This window comes from Brachyhypopomus gauderio, chromosome 2, assembly GCF_052324685.1.
Source record: "Brachyhypopomus gauderio isolate BG-103 chromosome 2, BGAUD_0.2, whole genome shotgun sequence".
In the NCBI taxonomy this organism is placed as follows: Eukaryota; Metazoa; Chordata; class Actinopteri; order Gymnotiformes; family Hypopomidae; genus Brachyhypopomus; species Brachyhypopomus gauderio.
The window spans coordinates 41461768-41487454 of record NC_135212.1 but is presented as its reverse complement, the minus strand read 5'-3'; the positions used below and the strand labels follow the sequence as shown (position 1 = coordinate 41487454).

Below are 25687 nucleotides of genomic sequence, written 5' to 3'. Positions count from 1 at the left end.
GGGCGACCTCTTTGCACTATGCGTTTCAGCATCAGCTGACCCCACTCCATGTTGTTACAAGTTTCTGTCATTTCCAAACACTTCCATTGTCTTATAATTAGTGCTGTCAATATTAACGCATTAATTGTAGTGATTAATTTGAAATAATTAACGCGTTAAAAAAATTATCACGATTAACGCAGCTGGGCGTTTTCTTCCTGTGGAAAGCTGACCTGTGACCATCCAAAATGCCGTACTTCCCTACTATTCAGTATGCCAAAGCAGTACGAGATAACAGGTAGCATGCCTGAGGTTATGAAAAGTGCCCATTGGCCTAGTGAAAGAACACTGCCTTAACGGTTGAGCAGATTGTACTGCCTAGAAATCTAGTTTACATTTACATTTACGGCATTTAGCAGACGCTCTTATCCAGAGTGCCTACTGCTTACTGTGAGTGTGTGTTCTAACTGCACAGATGGGTAAAAGCGGAGGACAAATTTCAATTGCGGTGAAAAAAATCACAATTGATAAATATGGCACATTTACATTTTACATTTACATTTAATTATTGTGACGGGCAGGGTGAGCGAAATAAAATGGAAGCGATCACGCCAAGTCTCAGGGAAAAAGGATGGTTTAATAGAAAGTGTGCAAACCTAAAACCCGTGCAATATATCCAAATTAAGGATACAATTACCAGCGGTCAACTGGTACAAAGACAAGACATATATAGGCAAACAAACGACCCTCAGGTGAGACGGATCACGGGCTCCGCCCACCTGAGGCACGCACATGACGTCACCAAACAACAACAACAGCCGCTGTGGACAGAGGCGGCCGGTAGGGGGCTGCCTCACCGTGACAGGTGTAGATAGTGTGGGAGTGGGAGAGATGCTTCTGTAGGTGTGGAGGGAGGGTGTTGTGCTGAATCTGTAAAAAAATACATTCAACTAATTGGCCTTAGCTTGATTACCCCCAAAAGTCTGTTGCTTTGTTTAAAGTTGGTGATCTGCGTCATGTCCACAGCCCTTTTGGACTTTTCTTAAGCTTAGGGTGGAATTTTTGGGGGATGTTTGGATTCTCCAGCTGTTTTCTGTAGAGGCTTCTTTGTTCTCCCTGAGTCTCACCTTCAGCTCCATCTGCACCCCTTTAGTTCTGTCCTTCAGTCTGAAGGCTGACAACATACACAGAGTACATACATGCAGTGGCGGACTTAGCAATTTGGGGGCTCAAGGCGAATTTAGCTAGGGGGCCCATCAACGTTAATATGCGAGAAATAGGTCAGCTAGTCAGGTGGCCCCTACAGTGGGCTGCAGTGGGAGGGGCCCAAGGCAGTTGCCTAGCAATGCCTCTATGCAAAGACAGCTCTGCATACATGTGTTCTTTAGTGAGCCAGTGCATGTGCAAACACATGCACATCAAAACATCATTTGTGGGTATGTTCAAAAGGACAGTAGAAAAAAAAAACAAAAAAAAAAGTTTTTACATGAGCCATGTTAAGATTAAACACCCTACTATGTGCTCTTGATATTTGTCAGGTACACATTTCTTTTAACTGCATTTTTAAGTTTGCACTTTTGACTGCCACCTTTTAGCATGTCCATGGCTGGTCTGACCATTCTTGACATATCTATGGGATGGTACCAGTATGTTCGTAGGTGTTTAAATAGTACAAGGTGTTTGAGGAACAGTATTGATGCTTTTGTGTGTTTTTAGTTGTGCCATTCTTACTGCATTCTTACGTCTGACACCAAGACGTCTGGCCAATAGCTGTCCTGTGAAAATGGCCAGGAGGAATATCACTGCAGATGTCAGCACGTGATCTGCAGACACAGTATATGTAGAAGGAAGGTGTTTCTATTGAAGTGGCTTGTGAATATGTAAGGTGTCTAGAGTTGCCGTGTGGTAACATCGGCATACAGGCATACGGCCTGTATGCTCCTGTAGCTCAGGATGTGTCCTAACAAGCTTATTATAGTGCTGACGGGTCAGACCAGCACATGCAACTCCATGAAGTGCAATACAGAGTAAAAAAAATCTCAGAGAGATTGTGGATCTCCCTTTTCATCTGCAATTTCTCAAATCTCATCTTACAAAGAAACTGAGAACACAAATCTAGATTTGAGAACCCTTTTATTAATGAAGAATACATCCAATCGGATTGTCCCCTGCTAGATGATAGAGGAAAACCACAATGACAGGGTGTGTTCTGATTTCTTGTTGGCTTTCTCTCATTTCTTGTTGACGTGGGTTTTTCTCACTTCCATCGACCCCCAACTTTTCCTTTTCCGTGACCCTTCTTGCTGCAAAACAAAAGTGTGTTATGAAACAGGCTCAAGGGGGAAGCTAAAAAAAAAGTCAACTTGTTTAAAATGAGCTTATGTTAACATAAACAATATACACTTGGTACAGTTAGGAACTTACAATTTCTGGGCATGTGAAATCCTATTCAGCAGGACAACAATCTGACAACATACACAGAGAAAATACAGTGATTTCAGTGCATGTGTAACACACACACACACACACACACACACACACACACACACACATATATATATTTAGGGTCCCAAAACAGCATTGGGACCATTAAGAAGGTGAGTGAGATTGTTCCATGTGTCACTGTAGGATAGCACCAGTACAGGAGTGAGCTCCAGAACAGGAGTGGGCACCAGTACCGGAAGCGGGCCCCATTACAAGAGCCGGCACTAGTACAGGAGCCGGCACCAGTACAGGAGCTGGCACCAGTACAGGAGCGGGTGCACAGAGTAAATATGGCACACCTCATACTTCTGCTTCTTCATCTCATCCATGAAGTCAAACTTCTCAGATTCCAGCTGATAAATCCAGTCCCACATTTCCTGAGCTCTCTGCCTGTTTGTCGCAGTGATGACACAGAAGGTGATAAACACAGAATGAGTAGTAGTATAAATATGCATGACTCCATGTCTGGAAAGAGAAATGTGTGAGTGTGTGCATGTGCATGCGTGTGTGCGTGTGCGTATGTGTGTTGTTAAATGTCAGTGTGTCTTACCTTAGACCATCCTCTCTCAGGTTTTCAATGCCAAGAGGACCGCGTCTCTCAGCCAGAGTTTTCCTCTTGATTTCTCTCCCGGTTAAGCGCTTCCCTCTCCTCTGCTCTGCCTGTGCCAAACACCCACATGAATTGAACAAACATCTGACACACACAACAACTTCTGAGCAAAAAATCTCACTTCTCCTCTGTATGTAGAACTGAACAAATCACAGATGCATTTGATTCTGCTCACATGTGATTCAGCACTTCACCTTAGCGAGGAATCCTCCGAAGTTGGCTCCCATGTTGGACAACACCTTCTTCTTCTTGGCTTCATCGTCTGCTCTTTTCTTGGCCTCCTCATCCTCTTTCCTCTGGCGTTCCTCCTAGCAGGACGAGTGGAAAGAGGCACCTTTGAAAATCTCCACAATCAAACAAACACACAGATGCTGTGTTCTCTCAACAGAACTCGTTTGACGTCAGTTATTTGGCTTATCATTTACTTGACATTTCAATGCAGCTTCCAGAAAATCCGATACAATATCTAACACTCCAGTGTAAACAAACATAGTAAAAGATTCCAGTAGAAAATGTATTATCTTTAATGCTACTGGTCAAAGAATCCAGACAAATAATAGATTTTCTGATAATCAAAAATATTAGCAACATTTGTGAAAACTGAGTTCTTGATGTGCATGACACAGGAGAGGGAGAATGGAACAAACACAAACCATGCACAGTGCCTGGGCAGCTGCTGCAAAGCACGCACGCTTACAGGATTTGGAATAAATGTTTGCAACGCATAACAAAGGTGATGAGGGTGATGAGGGTGATGAAGGTGATGAGGCTTTGATCTTACAGCTATCCTTGTTTGCCGGTCTCTCTCTTTCTCTGCTCGCACACGCTGCTGCTCTGCACGTTCCGAACGACGTCGCTCCTGACCACGGGAGAGTAGGGAACATGAGACACAAACACTGGGACGATGGGTGAGGGACATGTGCATACCAAACATACAGATCAGGAGACTCTGATAAATTATACATGTTATGTATTACAGAACAACATTGCAGATTATAAAATTAAATTATAGATGTTATATACTATAGAATAACATTGTAGATTATAATGTTAAATTATAGATGTAAAGCATCATAGATTTAGTTTATTTAAGCAATTGTTTAATACCATTTTTAAATTCAAACAGCATTCGTTGAAATAAATCCTTCAAGAGAAAGGTCTGTCAGCAACTAAAAATTAGGTGAAATGTTCCAGTTGTATTAACCAAGCAGTAAATGCCTCTCCAAGGCTGTGGCCTTAAAAAAGGATCTTACATTTGGCAAATGTGACCATGAACTGTACATGTTGTTTATCACTTATGAAGGATGTTTGTGTTGGGAAGACTGACAATTCGCTCTTTCAGGCCTATGAGCTCCTCTTCTTCCTTCTTCCTCTGCACAAAATGGGCCTCAATGAGAGTGTGCAGCTCCAGCAGGTCTTTCTCCATCCGCTTTCTGTGAATATCCTGATGAGACAAGAAGGAACGAAAGAGAGTGAGAAACCTGTGATAACACTGTAGGCTTTACACACGGACAGAGTCTAGTCACACTCACATCAAAGTCGACCCTCTCTCCCTCTGGGATCTTTGGAGGTGCCAGTTGAGGCACCATGGGTCTGAAATCACACCAGAAGACAAAATGGGAACATTTATGGAGGTTCTGGAATGGGGTTGGTTATTTATTTATTTCTCTCTTATTTTTCAACAAACATCTGGTTGGAGCTCCTGCTGTAACACCTGAATTCCACCCACTGTGATCAATAAAGGAACCAAGGTCACAACACTGCCTCTCCTATGGGGAGGACTGGGAGTCCCGTCTCAAAAAATGTACCATGCTGCACCAGTAAGTCCTTGGACAAGACTACCAACACAATATTTATCCACCTCTGTAATATGATTTCAATTGTATCATATGTACAAATGAAAATGAAGACAATAACATACTTGGGACGCGGACGTTCCTCCTCTATGTTAAACAGAGTAGTTGGTATTTTGAAAGAAAGAGAGACATTAGGATTATATTGTGTAATAACATATTACATCATACCAATATCATGTTAACATGAAGTACACAAGCATTAGGGCATTATGTCTTTTTCTACATGATGCTTGGTGAGTGATGAGTATGGGGGAATGTAGTCCCAGGATCGGATGTCAAAAGTGAACCTGAACGAGGAAACGTGAGAAAGTCCACAGCCTCACCTTCTTCTTGGTTATCCTCTGGGGAATGAGTGAAATGGGGAAGAAATGTGTGGGGGGGAAAGCACACAAAGAAAGGAGAAGAAACAAAAAGAGTTTAGACAAAGGTTTCGATGCCAGACAGATAATGAAAACATAATCTCCAAAAGCTTTCAGTGCAGCATATTTTCTAGTTTCAGATATTCATATAAAAACATATTTTCTAGATCTGTGGCAATAAGTAACTAAAATTCTGCAGCTGTTAATAATGGTTGCAGGACATGAAAAAAGACAGATGTTCTACCACATGTTCCACGTGTGACCACAGCATGCTGTCAATTCACTGCACACACCATCATCACACACCCTAAAGTCATCCAAAATCAGGATCATTTGACATTATGTCAACTTGACAAAAGCAGATTTAATGACAGCTGATGCTTGTTTTAAGTGTTTAGAAATGTTTATGTATGTCATTTATCATGAAAGGCATATGTAGGTGTTGTATCCTTCCAAAAAGAAACTAAAATGAAATGTATTATTATATTATTTTATATTATTATATTATTAAAGTTTATTATTATTATTATTATTGATAATATTAATAATAATAAACATAATAATAATGAACACATAAAAAGAGTGCAGTGGTCAAAAATGGGAGTACATTAGCTAGGAAGTCTGGGAAGTCTATGTTTCTCACTGAAACTACTTCACTGAATGCTTTGTATTTGAAGTGGATAGAAAGGAAGAGTTTGAGAGTACCTGTTTGAGGCATCAAAGATGTAGAGACCATTTACAGCTATTTGTTGCCCTGATAGGCCTATTGCTTTGCTTTGTACATTCTAACATATTACAGTTAATACGTGATCATTCCTAAATAAACATTTTCTAAATTACTGGGGGAAGGGAGATACAAACCTTTAATGAGCTGTGTATGCCATGTGTGGTGACTCAATATAAGCCATGTGTTTTTTTCCCCCTCATAGTTTTGCAGATTCACAAATGGACGACATCAGCTGAAAACGTCTTCACATCCTGCAGGTGAGTGTGCAAATAAATATGCTGCAGAGGCTGCAGGTCGAATGCAAATACCTTGATATTCTGCGTACTCCTGCTGTTCTGTAATGTGGTCCCAGTGTGAACCCATCCAATGGGGAAGAAGGAAAAGAAAGCCACAATGACACATTAGGAAATGAGGCAGACTATGCAGGTTCTGGGTAAATGAGGGTCAGGCTTATTCCCCCAACTAGGGGCCAAGGGGAAGTGTGGGTAAGGTATTGGAGGAACATGGCATGCTTTGTGTATTGTTCACATTTCAGTTGTGTCGGTTGGTGTTACTTTGCTTCATACAGGCAGGGCTGTCAGGGCCTGTTATATATGTCGACTGCATAAATCCTGTTGGAATGGAGAGATGGAGTTTGGCCAGTGCACGGTGGGTCTCCTCACCTCCATCCTCCTGACCTGTAGCTTCCTCTTCTTGTTCCTCTTCTGACAGGTTTGGGACACAACAGAGGGATGATTAAAGTTAGAAGGAAAATTAAATGCAGCTGATAAAGAACTTAGCATCTAAAATTCAGATCAGTACACACAGTTCATATAAAAACATTCTGATTAATTTTACACAGTGATGAAAACCAGGCAAGAATGAGCTTACACCACATAATATCCACAAGACTCACACAGGAAAATGAACACGGATGAACCAATCAAGGCACTTACCCTCAGCCTGCTCTCTAACCCATGGCAGTGGGAGAGACAGAGATCAGATTGGGAAGACCAAAATGTTTGAATGCAATACAAATTTGAATTACAAATGCAATACAACTGAAAACATCCTTATATCATGTAAAACAATCTGTCATCTGGATCAGTTTCTAGCAAAACACTTCAAGGACAGTTCCAATGTTTAAGAAGTCACCAAAATGAAGAAAATAGAGAAAAGTGAAATTGTAGAGGAAACCCAAATGCATTACTTACTCGTACTCTTCCTCTACATCAGACATAATCACACCTGCCTGCGGCTTCATCAGAAGAATAAAGAACTAACGTTAGTGAACAGCATTTAACACGTCATCGTGGTCAAAATAAAGAAGTAGACAGGTCCTCATTCAAACTGACCAACACATCTTTTCCCTTTTGCCTATGATAATGAAAGGGAGAGAATAATGTAAGCGAACAAAGCACATTGTATGAGCCACTGGGAAGAAGCATTTAATGCAGTTATTAACAATGGTTCTCACAGGGTTCCCTCACAGAGACTAGCCAACAAACCTACCACATCACGTAGGATAGCCGCAAACACCTAGGCAAGGGCTTCTCATGGTCATTAAGTCATGACCCATTGTTATGCAATACAAATGTAATAAATTAAAAGGATAAACAATTAGCAACAATGGCAACAAGAGTGGTTTGCATGTCTGACACATGCGCCTCAGTCTATTTTCACGATAAAAGACGAGTACATAATCAGAAGAGCATTAATTAATTATAATTTTATTAATTACTTAATTTAATTAAGTATTTACAAGCTCTCTGTGACCCACCCAGAATGTGTCCGCGACCCACTTTTAGGTCACGACCAACCAGTTGAGAATCCCTGGCCTTACTCTTTTATAAAATGGATTGTACTTAGCCCTTGTTTTTACAAACACAAACACCTGAACCTTTGCATTTCTCCTTCTCCAGTTTCCTATGTTATTGTCTGTGGGCCTCTCCGGGCTATGTCTCAAAATATGAGAGCTGCTCACAACTATTCAAACCACATAATCACTCGCTATCCCAAAGACATACACTCTTGTGGAACAAAGTGGATTCATTTCACAGCAGTGAATTACATGAAAAAAAAGCAATGGGAATGTAATTGTACCGTTTCTAATTAACGCACAGCGCTTGCTGTAGTACGACTGCTGTTGCTGCACCCACACAGCTGGAGCCGGGGTTGGCCATGGTGGGCAGTAGCAGCCCCTGTATAAGGATAGCCTTCTGGCTGCTTCATGTACAAGACTGATGAGGTGGGAACAGGTGAGAATGTGAAGACAGAAGGACCGCAGATACATTTATCACTTTAGTGCTCCTCTTCCATCCGTTTCCTTTTTTATATCTTCGGGAGGAGCGTTTGTGCGTTTGATGACTTTAGTGGGACTTGACTATTTTGTTACAGGCAGTTGCTGTGCTGTTGGAATTTGATTTGAATTGTTTCCTGTTCAGAATGCAGACAGTGGAAAAAAACTCATGAAGCTATGTAGTAACCATCAGCGACACGGAACAGAAGCCGAAAGTTTTTTTGCTGTGTTTTCCCTAAAACAGAAACATGTGCCCGTTTCCTGCTTTTCTGCATTGTTGTCACTATGTTTTTTAATCGCTATCTTCATCTCTGTCAGTCTATGAAGCACGCAACTTCATTGCCCTTGCTCCAAATTCAACAAGGCAGTGATTGAGCCATCTGCTTCTCAGCAATTTAACCCTTTATCCCAGCCCTAATGTGAGTTTTAGAGCCCATGAGGTCATGTAGATGTATTTTTACTCCAAATGCATCTTAGAGTCGAATTACTCTGCTATAAGATGCGTATCATGAGGTGTATATGATTTATTGGTGATTTATGAGCATGGGCCTGGTTTCATATCGCTAAGATGCAACACGAAACAGGTGTGTATAGGTCACACCATCTATTGTATGCTAATGTCCAACGTTATTAATTATTATTTTTTAAGGCGTCATCACATGAAACATGCAATGCAGTACAAATTGTAATACAGAGTTGGTGTAAAAATGCGCAAGCCTTCCAGCAAGCAGCAGGGAAAGGCAACCTGCACGTGTCCTTAGGAGATGATCTGATGGGAGGCATCTTTGAGGGTGTAGCCTCAGTAGCAGAAGCTTTGAATTCAAGGGTAGTTGAAGTGTACAGTTACTTGGTGGGGGGAGGGGTGGAGCATTAGTCAGAAATTTCTAAAGAGATAATTTTAGTCAAGGGCGCAAGGGGAGATTATGTGTGTCACAACGAGTTATTATCACCGTGAGAGTAGATTTTATTAATAGTTCGGACTCCGGAGACGCAGTGGAAATGGCATTTGAAACCATTATGATTGGGGTGACGTCTAACACACATGCGCGCACACACACAGATGACTCGTTTCATTACTTCATTAACATATTTGAATGAAAAGTAATTATCGGTACAGGATTCCTAAATCACTTGTCTACCACGTATATAAAATACAGTAAAGAAGGCCCCGAGAATCCCGACAAATACATACACTGACGTGGAAGAAAGACAAAAACTCATGTACAAAATCATTAAGATGGAAACCTCCATTACGTCATTTTACTACTGACTCTGCAGTGGCAGAACATAGAATCTTATCCGTATACTGTACTGATAAATGCAAGAAGGTTAGTACGAGAGAACATCGTACCTCAAAATGTATGACAGAGCGAGCAAGCACAAAGACTCATTTTACCTTAGTAACAAGAGGATGTGTCTGCTGTGAAGGGGGGATCCCGGAGATTGCAGTGGGTAACAACAGGGAGCTTTTTATACAGAGTGGGGGAACAGAGAGGGTGACAACAGTTACGGCACGCGGCCACAGACGGATTAGCGATGAACCCTAGGACAGAAAGATGACCACCACTGAGGATTAAGAGACAGAAGAACTGACCTCACTCGACAAACGGAGGGATAAAAAGAGAGAGAGAAACAACAAAGGGAGAGAGGAGGACAAAAATAACGCAGGGATTTAACAGCAACTGTTCTCAGAACCTGTACGTTCAATTTCCATGGTGCCGAAAAATAAAAGACCTTGGTCAAAAAGTCAAAAAGCAATTCTATAAATCAGTACAATTCAGTGGAGTATGAGGGTGTTGCCTCAGCATTCACACAACTCAGATTTACCAACTTTTCCAAACGCTTTGTTTAATGTGCAGCTAAGCATCTATACCACTCAGTAAGGGACTGATCATGCCAGGATATGAGTCCCAGGATGGGTCCCAGAGTGCTTTCACTGAATACAGGTTCACTGCAGTAGTGATGGAGGACTCAACCAATAGCTGCTGCAGTGGAAACAATATTCCTCATAGTTTTAGGACTAATTCATACTTGGTAATACTAATGTTTGCATGAATATTTTTTACTGATAAGTTAACGTAAATAAGACTGCATACCACATTCTCTTGGTAAAAATAAATGTTTTATTATAAATAAGTAACACTGAAAATGTTTTATGAAGACTTCACTGGCATGGTGACTGTGAGAACCTGCAAGGGAGAATGGGACAAACAGCAAGGATGAGAAACTTCCCAGTCATCCTCAGTAGTCATGTGGAAAGCAGAGTCAGTAAGCAGAATTTGGTCAGGATCAAAGGAATGTGTGTGTGTGTGTGTGTGTGTGTGTGTGTGTGTGCTGGGGAGGGGGAACAGGAAGGGGTGAACTCACATTTAAGATAATGGTTAACACTAAGCAAATGAAAACTACAACATATGAGCCACTGAGAGGGTTTGTGGAAGCACCTGTGTTTTGGTGCTGTACTGGGCTGAACTGTTTTCCTGATCAACCATGAAGGGAAAGTAGATATCAAGATGGAAGAGCGAGGGGCGAGCATTCAGCAGCAGTCTGTCTTCACCAAGGTCCAAGACAAGGGAGCGGGAGGATGACTAAGGACAAGGGGGTGAGAGGAAGATGAAAGGGTTGGACGTAGAAAAAACAAAATCACAAAGGAATGTAGCTGATGAGATGGTTCACTTCAGTTGCGCTTCAGACAGCTTGGGTCTGAGAAAAGTGTTAGATAAAGGAAATAAATTATTATTATTATTATTATTATTATTATTATTATTATTATTATGTCACTTGTGCCTATTAAAGCCCTTCACATAACAGTTATGTCTCATATGTCTGATTTACAATGTGATCGGGGGCTGCAATCACTCACCACTCCGGGAAGCTGAATCTCAGCAATCAGATACTCTGGATCTCCAACAGGGGGCTCCACCAGCAAACAGAACTGTGGCCTAGGCAACACAGGCATTAAAGTGGAAAGTTGGCAAGCAACAGCAGAGCAAACATTCTCTACCATGATTCCTGCTGACAGCCACACATGTACACTCGGGTTATCCTCAGACAGACACCACATGTCAGGACTGTAAGTGAGTACTCACATTGTGGCTTGTAAAGGCTGTACCTGCATCTCCCTGTCCAAAAAACAGACATGTGCCGATATTAGAACTGTGCAGACATACAGTGCCTCCAAGTTGTACTCAACCCCCTGCAGATTTTGCAGATTTACACATGGTCTTGTGTAAGATTTAACTTGGCCTTGTGACATTTGAACTGTAGATCAGCCTGGACGTTTTAAATGCACTCCAGCAAAAACGTTATTTTATTTTATTTTTTTTATTGTGAAAATGTTTAATCAGATGGTCAATTATTATTCAACCCCTCAAACCACCAGAATTCTGTTCCCTCAAGTATTAAGGAGAAATTTAATTATCTGTTTTTTCCCACCTTTTCTGACAATAATAGCTCGTGAGGTACCTCTACTTTCAAAGCGTCATGTCGAGGCTTGTATACAGTTTGCTCATGATCACTTGGACTCTGAGGCAGACTGGGTCATGGTTCTCTGGTCTGATGAGGCAAAGATCGAGGTCTTTTGGTGGACGACACCCGGAACATTTGGTGACAGGATGGCACTGCATACGACCCCAAGAATACCATCCCTACAGTAAAGCATGGTGGTGGCAGCATTGTGCTGTGGTGTTGCGTCACAGCCAAGGGGCCTGGGCATCTGGTCCGCATCCACGGGAAGATGGATAGCACAGCCTACCTGGAGATTTTGGTCAAGAACCTCCACGCCTCAATCAAGAATCTTAAGATGGGTCATCATTTCATCTTCCAACAGGACAACGACCCCAAGCACATGGCCAAGAAAACCAAGGCCTGGATTAAGAGGGAAAATATCAAGGTGTTGCTGTGGCCTAGTCAGTCTTCTGACCTTAACCCAATTGAAAAAATGTGGAAGGAGCTCAAGACCAAAGTCCACATGAGATACCCAAAAAAACCTAGACAACGTGGAGAACATCTGCATGGAGGAGTGGGCCAAGATTACTCCAGAGACCTGTGCTGGCCTGATCAGGTCTTATAAAAAATGACTAATATCTGTAATTGCAAGGGGTTTTCCACAAAATATTAAACCAAGGGTTTGAATAATAATTGACCCTAATGTTTATGTTTAAAATGTATTATAATTTAACTGAGCAGCTTATATTTTTGTTTTGTAATATTTAGGCATCTGTTAATAAATGCTGCTCTTATTCAAAAGTTTGAAGGCTCTAACTTATTTGCAACTTGTTAAATTTGCATGGGCTTGAAAACTACTTGGAGGCACTGTATAACAAAGTATCTAGAGCCAGTATAACATATTTAATAAACAAATTCTATAAATCCAAAATAAACAATACTGCAGACAAGACTTGGAGGGAGGGAAGTCACAGAGGCACCAGGTCAACAGTGCCTTATACAGAAACCAGCAGCAGTCATCACTTCACTGCTCAGTGTTTTAGGGCTATGTGAATTGCAAGAGATATAAGTGCTGCATCTTGTAAAGTGATATGTACTATAATCACATAATTACCCCCACGGTTTTAAAGTCTGCCACCTGCACCCAGCATACCCATCAACATGTCTCTATCATGTCTCCATCAAATACAGGCATGTCGACAGGAAACAAAAACATACCTGAAGTGCCAGGTCTGAGCGGGAAGGGTGAGGCAGGGTGAGGAAGGGTGAGGCAGGGTGAGGAAGGGCGAGGCAGGGTGTGAAAGGGCTGTGAGTCTGCTGAGTTTTCTCTGGTTTAAAAGCTCATTTGTTTAGGCTGTTTTATTTTACACTGACATACTGCGACTATTCATGTATTTTGCTTAATTTTTCTATGTAAAGCAATATTTGTGTAATTACTATTATGGTTATTAATCCAGAACACAAACATGATACACACACACACACACACACACACAGAATATTTGAATTCTCAACACACACGCAAAAAATTTTATTTCAGCACATTAGTTTCTCACTCTACAAGTGTTCTGCTTATGTGAGAATGTCTTCAGGACTGATGGGTGCCGTTTCATGAAGCTGGTTAACAGTGTGCTTGCTCGCTCTGTCATACATTTTAAGGAACGATGAGTGTGCAGAGCTGCCATCAAAATATATGATAGTTACTTCAAAAAATCTAATATTTGTGTATTAGAGTATTACATATTTTCTTTAATTTGTATGGCACCTTCTCTGTTTTTTAATGTTGAAAATATTAAGATAGATAAATAAAAGAAGATGACATACTTTGAGTCGATCTCCTGAATGACTGGTTTGCTCTTTGTTCGAATGTTCTGCTCTGTCAAAGAGCCCATAAACTTACGATTCTTCAAAATCTTAATATCTACAATAAATAAATGAATAAATAGATAAAGATGATCTCATTCATTATGATAGCTCATCACTTTAATAAACACCCAGAAACATTTATAGGGGGTCACTTAACTCTAAGTGGCACCAAGTTAAATAGTCAGCTAACCAGAAATAACTCTAATAATGAACCACTTCAATAGGTAACCATCCATCCCTTCAGGTTGTGATAAAGGTTATGAAAAAGAATGGTAAAATCTAGCTGAATGAGCCATAGACCTTCAGCACTGAAATGAAGAGAAATGTGATAGCTTTGCTATACATGTCCAGACATTCTAACAAAAGCCATTCTAATAACAAGGATTTTTCTGACTATAGAATCCGCTACAAGTCAGTGAAAAGGAGAGCAGTACAGGCCTGAAAGGCAGAGCAGGCAATATAAATACAAACTTACCAACACTGTACAATAATTGTGCACATTATTAAACTAGCTTTCCCTGTATGAACATTTCCTTTTCTCTGTCCAACACTATGGTATTTTATACTCGTATGGTAGTGAGGGATGAGTTAATCAGGAGGAGTTGTATTTCTGGAATCTCTACACGTGTTGCAGCCGACCCCCAAAACAGCATCTACAGTCTATACCAGCCCTGTGTTCACGAACTACCAATGAAAACCTGGAGAACGGATATCACCTCTACACCTAGTTGATTCTGTACATGCTGAGTCCAGTAAAGTGAACGCTGACTTGACGTCTTTACAAAAAGGAAATAAATAAGCTGCTCTGCATCACATCTGCTGAAAGATGGAAATGTGAAAGAAGAAGGAGGACAGAAAGAAGAACCTGACCTCTGCTTAGCTCCATGCTGTATTTGTTCTCAAGGCCCTCAAGGCTCACAGCAATCAGAAACTGCTGAAACAATGGATTCTTCTGGGGAAACACATTAGAAGCACACTTGGAAACATAGAACGTCACAGGCACATGAATGAGGACAGAACCAACCAATTTTCCCAATGACTACACATGCTAGAACAAACCTGACATTTCTGGAAGAAGGCTCCATTAATGACAATGTCATACACAGTACAGCTGTTTGAGCCTGGGAAAAAAAGAAGAAATTCTGTGAGGGCAACCCACTATAATACCCCACAATAATAACGCACTGCGATATTACTGTGGAACAGCCTTCACGATTTTATTGAGTTATAGCGATTTTCAATTGAATATTCTTGTCATTTTGTCCTCTGTTCTGTGCACACAGACATCTTACCTTGTCTTTGATTTGGCATTTATGGCTTACACATAAATCTGAGCATTAGCATTCACATATTAATATACACCTTTGCCGGAGGAAAGGCACACTTGGAGAGTGCTAGGGGAACGGCAGCACAATCGGACATTTCTTTGTCAATGTAAATTATATCAAGTTCTTTTATTCAGAAGGTTCATCATACTCCATAGCCTTGAAATATACTGTATTTTACTCTCTGTGTATTTAACCTCTTATGCAGGATAGTAACATGAACTTATCAGAAGTTTGGAGAACTACAGGACTTTTGGAGAGAAAGACTGTTTTGTGCATTAAAATTAATACTCTCACTTTCGTTTTTTGTTATTCTCCTGTGAAGTATGGATTGAATACACATAAATAAAACAAGAGGCCTCCTGTTATTCAATCCAATCCATGGGCCCACTAGAAGGCCTTAAACACGACAGGCTCACACAGACCAGTGTACAGAGGAGTGGACCACACAGAGGCAGAGGTGTAACAGGCATGTAGACATGATGTCATCATTTTGCTCTGCTTTCCTGACACATTAAATGATCCTTGCAGATCTGGTGACTAATGCTGCAGGAATTCAGCCAGTGACCATATGACGTCACTTGAACTTTAGTAGCTGTTTCATGCTACTTTGAAACCACATTTATCAGCGCAATGAGTGACAGCCTGTTAATGCACCTTACACATACCACTAACTGAAACTGACTTGTTATAGCTGAACTATGTGGCTGCATTTGTAACTATGATGTTACTTCAGTACATTTCTATGTAGTGTTTCATCCTCTGTATGCACTAAATGATTACTTAATAGGAATTCCTAAATTTAAATAAAAATAATTACAGGAAAAAAAAATTGTGAAAATGATAAAGGTGAGTGAGAAAACAGCAGACAGAAATATGGAGGGCTCACTGTTATCCATTTCAGCGTGGGCCTCGCCCAGACTCATGGGGACTTTGTATTCGGTGGGGTCATCGGAGTCCAGTAGTTCAACCAGTTTCTCCTCGGAAAGAGGGGGAGGAGGCGGGACTTCCGGTGACTGACAGATGTTCACAAATACTTTCTGCATGTCTGTTAGGGATAATGTCTTCACACACATGCCTGGAAAGGAGAAATAATTTACAGGTGAGCCCACAAAGAAAGTAACATTCATTGCTTGCTCTTAGCTCAACATAACACGGGGTATGATAACATCTTAATATTGGGGAAAATGTGGATGGTGCAAGCTCTAGCTAAACATGTTTTGTGGTTTATGAAGCCAACTTTACTTATCTTAGCAGGGATATGGGAAAATACGTGTTAAGAAGCACTGCCTTGCCATGTTCATTCCCAGCATAGTGAATTAAGACTGGTTAATATTTACCACCTGAACAAATGTTGTTTTAATCAGAGGCGAGATAAGTCCTGTTAAGGTCTAATGCTTTACTGAAATTAGTGTACTGGAATTATTTCTTCCCAAAATTGCTCAAACTGTAGCATTTCTAATTTGAATCTTTGTCATGCTATTGCTATTGTTGGCCTGTGTACCCTGCCTCTCTCTGCAATTGTCTCCGTCTCCTTTGCCCCTTGAGCCCCAGTCGTTACAAGCTTTACCACTGTTGGGGCCTTGAGCAAGGCCTGTAACCCTCAATTTCTCAAACTAGTCATAATTGTAATCGAAGTCAGCAACATAACTGTAGTCATAATTGTAAATTGCTTTGGATAAACGTATGAGCTAAATGCCATGTCTTCTTTTTTTGTGGTCCAAAGAGAAATAAATTTTACTAAATTATAAAATACTCTTGTTAAAATTGATGACCTTTCTGTTGTTAGGGTCAGTTTCGACCCAGGTATAACAATAACAATTGCCAAAACTGAAATCATAAACACACTATATACCAGCAGCCCACAAACAGCTCTTCCTCCAATCATTTGAGCCTCAGTTAGCTTTGTCACAAAACAAGGGAGATATTTCCAGACATGTTAGGCCTAATCAGTTTAGAGTTGTGTATGCTGTCAATAGAAAAGTCCAGGGGGGCACAACAAACATTTAATCCAATACTTTCATGGATATGGAAGCCTAACAACGTGACCAGGAGGTGAAACAAAATGGATGACAAATCATTTGTTTTTTGGGTATCTAATGGCTGATTTGAGTCATGAGTCAAAAGAAACCAGTTAACATGAGATAGTTACAGAAAGCCAACACAAGAGGAATTAGTAGTCTACATGTAGTTATTGAATAAGATCAGATTTTTCAAGGCTTTTCAGGAATTGCAAGGATACATTCCTCAACAGGCGGGCGAGGAATCAACATCTTCAGACAGATCAGAAACTAACCTGGTTGTGGGCGGATGAACTTATTCATCACTGTGGGCGGATTACCATCACTTGGCATTTTCTCCAAGGTCTAAAAAAAAAAACAAAAATTAAGCCTAGGATTAAAGAAACTATTCCAGTAATTCCCTGAAAAGAAAGTCATTATGTAAAAGTAATAACAAAAGTACATTTTTATCATCATATTAGACATGCTCTGAATTAGGGCTGCCATGATTAGTCGACTAGTCACGACTATGTCGACTACTAAAATAGTCGACGACTAATTTATTAGTCGATGCGTCGTTTTTTTTCCTCTCCAAACTGCTGCGTCTGCGTTTCTGTCCTTGACGCACATGCGCAGTTTAGTGGAAACCGGGGTAGACAGTTGACGACATCCCAGGACGTTATACAGACAGGTTCTGGTATCGTGGCTACCCGGCTACGGAACTCAAAAGTGCGGGACCATTTTCCGTAGTCGGGTTCCGAAACGCGTGCAATATCTGCAAGGCAGAACTTGCCTTCCACGGCAGCACAACCACGTACCTGAAGCATGTTGTGGCTACTTGTGACAACGATGAATAGGGACCGTCATCTCTGTAATCTAAATTGCTCGTTAGCTGCTAAAGTTACCATAAACAGAGCGTTAACTTAGTACTTACTTATCGCAGGGTTGCCAACTTTTTTTTCGGCGTGAGATATCGGATGTGTGGTGTGTGAAGACGGTCAAATGCGTGTGTCTCACTCAATGCGTGAGAGTTGGCAACCCTGCTTATCGTGGTAACTGTAAAAGTTAACATTAGTGATGGCGATTGGTTTAATTAGCCTTAGCACGCATTCGTGTATTTTCTGTAACGTCAGTGAGACCAAAACTTTATTTTTGTGAATAACTCCTTAGTTTCAGGTCCCTACCTAATTTGATTTAAATGTAGCGAAGTTTGATGCCAGAGACTAATGAAAGAAAGAAAAACCTAAAAAAAAATTCTTTATTAATGTAGGCCTATTTATTTTTGTGTTTTTTAAGGCAGTGCCTTATCCTTATTTTAATAATTGTTTGTTGCAACAAGCTGCATATTTCATTAAAGGTATAATGAACTATGATCTTAATATAATAGCAGTTGCATTCTAGTGTGATAAGCTGTATGTTTTATATTCAATTAACGTACAATCCGACTAGTCGACTAATCGTAAAAATTAATCGGTGATTAGTCGACTATTAAAATAATCGTTTGTGGCAGCCCTACTCTGAATGTCTAAAGCAAGGCTTGGAGCAATACATATGCCAATACATCGGCATTAATTCTGTCTTATCCCAGTTTATTCTATAGCCTGAAAATGTCCCAAAATAACTTGAAAAATTAACTTGAAAATATTGGGAATACTACTTTAGGGTCTGAGATAAATAAAAGAATCAGCATATAAAGAAATATTTTTCGTCATGCCGTTTGTATCGTAACCAAAAATGTCTGACTGAGCTAGAGGTTCTATTCTTAATGAAAACAGTGAAAAAGACAAACAGCAACCTTATAACCCTGTGCAACTTAAACTACAGAGAAAGTATTTCAGTGAATTCCAGCATGGAACTGTCATAGGATGCCACCTGTGCAACAAATCCAGTTGTGAAATTTCCTCATTCCTAAATATTCCATAGTCAACTGTCAGCTGTATTATAAGAAAATTGAAGTGTTTGGGAATGACAGCAACTCAGCCACAAAGTGGGAGGCCACATAAACTGACGGAGCGGGATCAGCGGATACTGAAGCGCATAGTGCGAAGAGGTCACCAACTTTCTGCAGAGTCAATCACTACAGATATCCAAACTTCATGTGGCCTTCAGATTAGCTCAAGCACAGTGTGCAGAGAGCTTCATGGAATGGGATCCATGGTCGAGCAGCTGCATCCAAGCCATACATCACCAAGTGCAATGCAAAGTGTCGGATGCAGTGGTGTAAAGCACGCCGCCACTGGACTCTAGAGCACTCTGGAGTGATTCATCTCTGGAGTGACGAATCATGCTTCTCCACCTGGCAATCTGATGGACGAGTCTGGGTTTGTAGTAGTAGTAGTAGTAGTAGTAGTAGTAGCACTTTGTCATTACACATTTACACATCAGTGCAATGAGACGTGTTCCTCTGGGGCCTCAATCACTGAGCGGCTGCAGCGTGGAAATGTGCTGCCGTTTACAGATTGGGGGGGGGGGGCGATGGAGAGAGAATATAAGACAGGCATAAAAAAGTCTGATCACAGATCGCAGTGAGAGGCATGTTAATCCAGACGGGGGGGCACCAGAGGCTGGTCTGGTACAGTTTTTGTGTCAAAGTTTGCGATGGAAAGCGAGAGCCATCCGCTTGACAGTCTCTATGTGGGGGAAGGAGCAGGTAACCAAGACGACAACCTTCAGAGACAATTTTGTTTCGGCGCCAAATGTAGAAAAGCGGGAATGTAGATTTAGCGAGAAGTCCGTCCAGTTTGTGCACGAGAAACTCCTCTTAAGTCAGCGGTCTTCAAACTGATCCAACTTCGCCTGTAGAGCCTCTCCATGATCAATACCATGCTTTTACTAACAGTCACAGTCTGCGCTCCAACAGATCTACCCATCGCATCAATCATGTTAGGCAATTTCTGTATTCGATAACTGACCCCTCTCTTTAATTTCCCGATACACCAGGTCAACGCCTAATCCAATCAGCAGAAACCCAGTGATCAAAGTTCCAAATAGATACACGTCTTCAATGTCTTCCAGCGAGATAGGCGCGAAACACAAACCATGCCACGTCGCCAATGAGTCAAGCACATATCCAGCTGAGAACATTCTGTCTGGACATGTGAGTCGTCCTGACCTATGACTCCTTGTGGAAAAACAAACAAAATTCCCCACATAAATGTCACATGGTATTCCTGCTTTCTGAACCTGAATGTAATGCTGACAAGGCTTTTGGACTCTTCATTTGTGTTAAATGTCAGAATCTCCTATCAAGTGGGTAATCGAGTGAAAGCGTATGACACTTGTCATTCAAGGAAATCAGGTCTGCGTGCTGGAATGCATCACTGTGGTTTCCCCTTGTCTAGCAAGCTACTATACAGATGAACTTCACGAAGCAGTTAGGTGAAGCAGTTAGGCAACTATCCTATGTCATTTTTGGATGTCTGGGGACAGTGCACATCCATATACTGAGATACAGTTGTGGATGGAAGACACTAGCTTTAGTAGTGCCTGTTTCTCAATTGTAATGTGTCCTAAAAAAAATCTGTCTGGATTAAAATCTGTCAACGTCAACTGCGTCTTATATTTTGATTGGTCAGAAAAATCGCAATTATGTATTTTCCCTAAATTGTCTCATTATAGATTTCAGTATGATCACAATTCAAAAGTTTTCTATGGCTGATGACAAAACTAGTCAGTTTTTGCAGAACAATGTTATCAGCAGTGAGAGTTCAACATTCTGTACCAATACAGCTTCAGTGGGCTAACTCTACTCAAAAATATCATAAGGATCATTAATGATACTTAATTATGGGCCCCTGGTGTGGATGACAAGTTGCCTATGTCCACAAAAGAAAACTTACAAAAACACATCGCTATAAACAGGTCGCCAATGAGTAGAGGTTAATGTTGAGTGTATAGGGGAAACTGTGAGCGGATACCTTAAGTAAGAGCTCTTGATAAAGCTCGTCTTCCCTTTGCTGCTCCAGTTCACTACTGAGAAGAGAAGTGTCCGTTTCCATGGCTACACCGGTGGAAGGCAAAAAGATTAGCTTAGTTAGCTAGCTTCCAAAATAAAGAGATCCAAATGCGAAAATAACACGCATCAGAATGACAGTCTAATTAAACAATCACATTAAGTATTAAACTTTTTTATCCAAGGTCGACATTGGTCAGCTAACTAGCTACCTAAGTAACCAAGGCAGTTAGCTAATATAAGTGAAAACAAAAATGTTAGCTTAGCTAGTGTTAGCTAGCTTGCAAGAATAATACAAGAGGCTATTGAATGATCTACACAAGTGCCGACTTGGCGAATCTATGCAGGATTGACTAACCACTTTTGAAATAAAATGGAAGTTACCGAATGAACGTCAAAAAGCTTTACTATGGATATATTTTTTTATCAGAGCTTTCACATGCAACGTAACATTAAACACATACAGCTTCAACTGCTAGAGCCCCCATAGACTTCCCGTAATTACATCATTAGCCTTTCAAAATAAAAGTATTTCTGAAAACCGTTGGCGCGTTTGTTTGATTCATGAAACGGCATTTGTAAGTTTAATGTAAAATAAATTTTTGTTTCAAGATATCTATCCTCATCGTGATGGATTGTCTGTTATTAAATAAGAATTTGATAAATGTAGAGTTTTAGGTTAACCCATTACCATAGACATGACAGGAGGCTCTGTGTGAACTGTGGCCATAATGGCTCCATATCACACTGTTGTATGAGATGTTCTTCACCAGGACCACCAGTGCTGCCCAGGACCTGTACACAGAGCCGGAGTGGCTAATCGGGAGATTCGGGAGGATTCCCGATGGGCCGGCTCATCTCAATCTCTAGTTTGGGCCGATTGGGATGGAAAAATAATTTTGGGCCGGATTTGCGCATGAAACTCCTGGGCTGAAAAAGTGGCCCACTCCGGCCATGCCTGTACAACACATACATAACACACATCTGTCATCTCCTTCGCATTCTGCGGGTTTTCTGGTGAGGATGGAACCGAATCGGTTCAGTGCTACTGGTGTTTACAAAGGCCTGAACTATGAATAACTAGTGATCCAATGCAAAAGTCCAGAACACAAATAAGAAATAAGTTCACTAATACACAAATAAGTTCACTAACAAAGTAGCACAGTTAGTGAAAATACATATTCAGTCAACATGGCATGGCTCACAGTTCCCCTAGATTTGAATTTCTCATTGCAGAAAAGTTTAATTAAATAAAATTTTAAAACTGCTAATACTAAACCCTTGATGAGGCACTTGATGAGGTCTATATTACAGAATAAAAGCAGAATGAAAAGGGAGATGCACTAAGCTCATGGCCCATTAATAAATTAACAAAAATGAGCTGAAAATGTTTAACCAAACGAAACTTTGACAGCCATAAACTCTGCCCTGCATGATCACACTCAATACATTAATTAACCACTCACCCCATGGCCTATAAGAACTTTCTTGGTGTAAATTAATTTCCATAAGAGACAGCAAATAAATGTTGTCCAGCCATAAAACATCCTGACCCACAAGATGAGAAGCAGTATGGCATTGTTCTTGACAATTATTAAACACTAAAGTTTTTTCATTCTCAGCCCTACTGGCTGTCCTGTCAGTCCTCAGTCCTTTACACAGATTCACTTTTTCAAACAATTATTCTGCATCGAATTACATTATATGCACCGTCAGTCAGGTATTCAGCAAGGAATTTATCCATAAGGTCTTAAAAAAGGTTGGATTAGACCTCTTCTGAAAAAGTATTATTCTCAGCACTTACAGACAAATTTCAAATATATAGGTAAAATAATCGAAAATGGAATTGTCACAATGCCGTCTTCACGCTGACAGATACCTTATGTTTGATTGTACCTTGTTTGATTGCCCACATCTCCCTCGGGTGTTGGTAATTATTAGTCACACAACCTATGATAATGATGTAATTATGTTAGTCCTTATGTAAGCCTGCTGTGTCTGTCGTTATCATGACATATAGTTTACTTTTGTTCTTAATTGTGCACGTTTATGTTTGGTTTCATTCATTTTCAATTCAGTTGGAGACCTGGCCCTTTGCTTCCTCCTTTTTAGTATGTTCTTCACCAGTGACAGAATGGCTGAACAACTCAGGAATTATTTTGTTTTCGTTCCTTTTTTTTCTGTGTGTGTGTGCATGCATGTGTGTGTGTGTGTGTGTGTGTGTGTGTATGTGTGTGTATGTTCTCCTCTCTCTCCCTTTTTTGTAGTGTACTCAGTAGTCAAGTACATCAGCGCAGCTTCCCCTGGCTCTTTCCGTGTGGACAGTGTCACAGGTGGCACGGCCTCTGCAGTTAGAAGTGTTAGTGTGAAATTTGTGCTATGTGTGATAGTTGAACTGCTGTGGTCATTAGCTAGAACAGAATAGAATAGAATGGAATCTTGATTGTCATTGCAATTAAGTTTGAAAGAATTTGAAAGATGGCGGTGGTGTGTGTCTGTTACTCTCGCTTTGGTTAAGGTAATTATTGTTGTTACGCTTTGGCACCTTGCATATTAAAGCACTATTGATGTATGATCCCCAATCTCTGGATTTTAGACATAATGTCAGATGTGTGTTTAAGCATAGTGGACAGAAATCTCTGTCCATGTTCCTATCTGGAATCTTGACCCACCTGTAACAGGCCGCGGCTAAAATCCCCCCAGCGGAAGTGTTTAACTTTTTAAACATTAATGACTGTTTTAATTTAGAGCAGAGGTTATCTGGTCCCATACATGGACATGGACATACCTTAGACCTTGTTATTTATCATGTTTTATCTGTGTTAAACTTAGAGATCTAATGGATTCTCTGATCACATGCCTGTTCTGTTCTGTGCTGCAGTTAAATCTCACACTTCTGCTTGGCTCTGTTGGAGATTTAACCCCTTTGCTGTTGGTTGGTTCTCTGCTGCTTTCGATCAGCTGTATGCTCCACTTGACTCAGACTTTGTTGATATGGAGGAGCTTAGCACTTGGTTTCACTCCACCTGCTGAACCTTACTGGACTCAGTGGCTTTATTACGAACCAGAAAGCCTTAAGTTAAACCTGAGCCCTGGTTTAGTGATAGAGTTCAACTGTCATGAAACTGAACACAGATGGAAGAAAGACAAGCTGCAGGTTTCATTTCAAATATCAAAAGACGTATTCTTACTAGAATACTATCAAAGAAACCAGAAGAGAATACTTGTCAAATATTATCTTGGCAAATCGTCATAACCCACATGTGTTATTCCAAACCATGGATTCTGTTGTTAATGTCCCACAGTCTGTTTGTCAGGAGGCATCCCCTGTATTGTGTAATGACTTTCTGCATTTTTTTATTGATAAGATCGTTACCGCATGAGCTCCTGCCTCTGATCCCTCTGACTCCGCCCCCTGTCTAGCTGTGTTTGACAGGTTTGAGCCTGTGACTCACTCTTGGGGGATGTGGTGGGCATTATAAGGCCCACAGGTTCACCCTGTGATGCTGTTCCTGCTCACTTGTTCAAAGAAGTTCTGCCTAGTATATGGCAGCAGGTTCTGTCCATTATTAACAGTAGTATGGTCTCGGTCTAGGGTGTTGTTCCTGTGAGTTTCAAACATGCTCTACTTAAGGAACCCGACCTTGAACATGCAGTACTGGCTAATTACAAGCACATTTCCAAGCTGCCTGGAGAAAGTTGTTTATACAACTTTTTTGAATTTTTTTCTAGATGATCATAATATCCTGGAGTTTTACAATCTGGTTTTAAAGACTGCATAGTACAGAATTAGCATTGCTAAGAGTTTTTAACAACATTCTACTTGCCAATGATTGTGATGATGTGGCATTTGGATTACAACATTTAAGTTTTCCAGTTGCAGCACTTAGTGGGCATCTGTGATAGTGCTTTGGATTGGGTTAGGTCCTATCTGTCACACAGAGTGTGAGTTTTCCTCAGCTCCCCTGTCATATGGGGTTCTACAGGGCTCAATTTTAGGAAAGAGCTCTTTTCCTACTTTCTCTGCTTTTTATTCTGGTTCCTGTTTGAAAAAATATACCATCTGCTTCCATTGTTACACTGATATACATTCCACTGAAGCAAAAAGAGACCTCTATTAAATCAGTTATGTCTTGATGACATTAAAACCTGGAAAGCTTTAAACATAATAATTTTAATGAAAAGAAAACTGAAGTATTGACTTGGGCCCTTAAACTCTCTCAGAGGTCACCAACAGGCGGACCACGGTCCGGATCCGGACCCGAACGCAGTCCTGTCCGGGCCCAATCTCATTCCTGATTAACTGGATACGGACCCAAATGCCATCCCATCGGGTCCCAGAATAAATTGTTAAAAATATTTTTTTATTTTGATGGGAGAATTAATTGTAAAACGGAGCATTTATTTCAGGGCTATTGAAAAACACTTCATCACAAGTGTTACGTTCGCCGCCACCTCCCCTCAACAACAACTTACGTTCGAATGCCCCCCCCCCCGGACCGCAGGTCGGAGCTATCTGCCTATGTGAAGCCAACAATATAATTTGGCTTGACAATTATTTTGTGAAAACCTTTTTTCAAAAGGTAAAGTCTATCCTTTCACCTGAGTAATCCACACCTTCATCATGTCTCAACTTGATGACTGTAATGCACTTTATTTTGGAGTCAGCCTGTCCACTTTCAAACGCCTCCAGTTAGTGCAGAATGCTGCTGCCCAACTTTTACCTGGATCACACAAGAGACAGCACATAATTCCCATTCTGGCCTCCCTCCACTGAGAGAGAGCACATAACTCCCATTCTTGCGTT

The 25687-nt window shown here is 40.8% G+C and overlaps 2 protein-coding genes across 9 annotated transcripts; both read right to left on the bottom strand.

Annotated features, from left to right (window-relative positions):
• Nucleotides 1-2095: 2095 nt before the first annotated feature.
• Nucleotides 2096-9810, bottom strand: tnnt1 (troponin T type 1 (skeletal, slow)). Of its 2 annotated transcripts, XM_076996344.1 has the most exons (15): nucleotides 9690-9810; nucleotides 7209-7252; nucleotides 6951-6964; nucleotides 6678-6719; nucleotides 6324-6350; nucleotides 5253-5270; nucleotides 4995-5016; nucleotides 4606-4666; nucleotides 4401-4517; nucleotides 3855-3932; nucleotides 3268-3381; nucleotides 3014-3123; nucleotides 2763-2853; nucleotides 2404-2444; nucleotides 2096-2282 (listed from the first exon to the last, which is right to left on the bottom strand). In XM_076996344.1, exons 2-15 carry the CDS (start codon nucleotides 7232-7234, stop codon nucleotides 2237-2239), a joined length of 807 nt encoding a protein of 268 aa, XP_076852459.1. In that variant the 5' UTR covers nucleotides 7235-7252; nucleotides 9690-9810; the 3' UTR covers nucleotides 2096-2236. The 2 variants fall into 2 exon arrangements, with proteins under 2 accessions (XP_076852459.1, XP_076852458.1); XM_076996343.1 differs by lacking the exon at nucleotides 9690-9810 and having other exon boundaries at nucleotides 7209-7273.
• Nucleotides 9811-10374: 564 nt separating this feature from the next.
• pih1d1 (PIH1 domain containing 1) lies at nucleotides 10375-21393 on the bottom strand. Of its 7 annotated transcripts, XM_076996339.1 has the most exons (11): nucleotides 21265-21377; nucleotides 20846-20928; nucleotides 17225-17294; nucleotides 15818-16006; nucleotides 14663-14724; nucleotides 14474-14555; nucleotides 13562-13658; nucleotides 11380-11412; nucleotides 11154-11232; nucleotides 10735-10878; nucleotides 10375-10482 (listed from the first exon to the last, which is right to left on the bottom strand). In XM_076996339.1, exons 2-11 carry the CDS (start codon nucleotides 20924-20926, stop codon nucleotides 10447-10449), a joined length of 873 nt encoding a protein of 290 aa, XP_076852454.1. In that variant the 5' UTR covers nucleotides 20927-20928; nucleotides 21265-21377; the 3' UTR covers nucleotides 10375-10446. The 7 variants fall into 7 exon arrangements, with proteins under 7 accessions (XP_076852454.1, XP_076852452.1, XP_076852451.1 ...); XM_076996337.1 differs by lacking the exon at nucleotides 10375-10482 and having other exon boundaries at nucleotides 10490-10878; nucleotides 21345-21393; XM_076996336.1 differs by lacking the exon at nucleotides 10375-10482 and having other exon boundaries at nucleotides 10490-10878.
• Between the last annotated feature and the right edge of the window lie 4294 nt (nucleotides 21394-25687).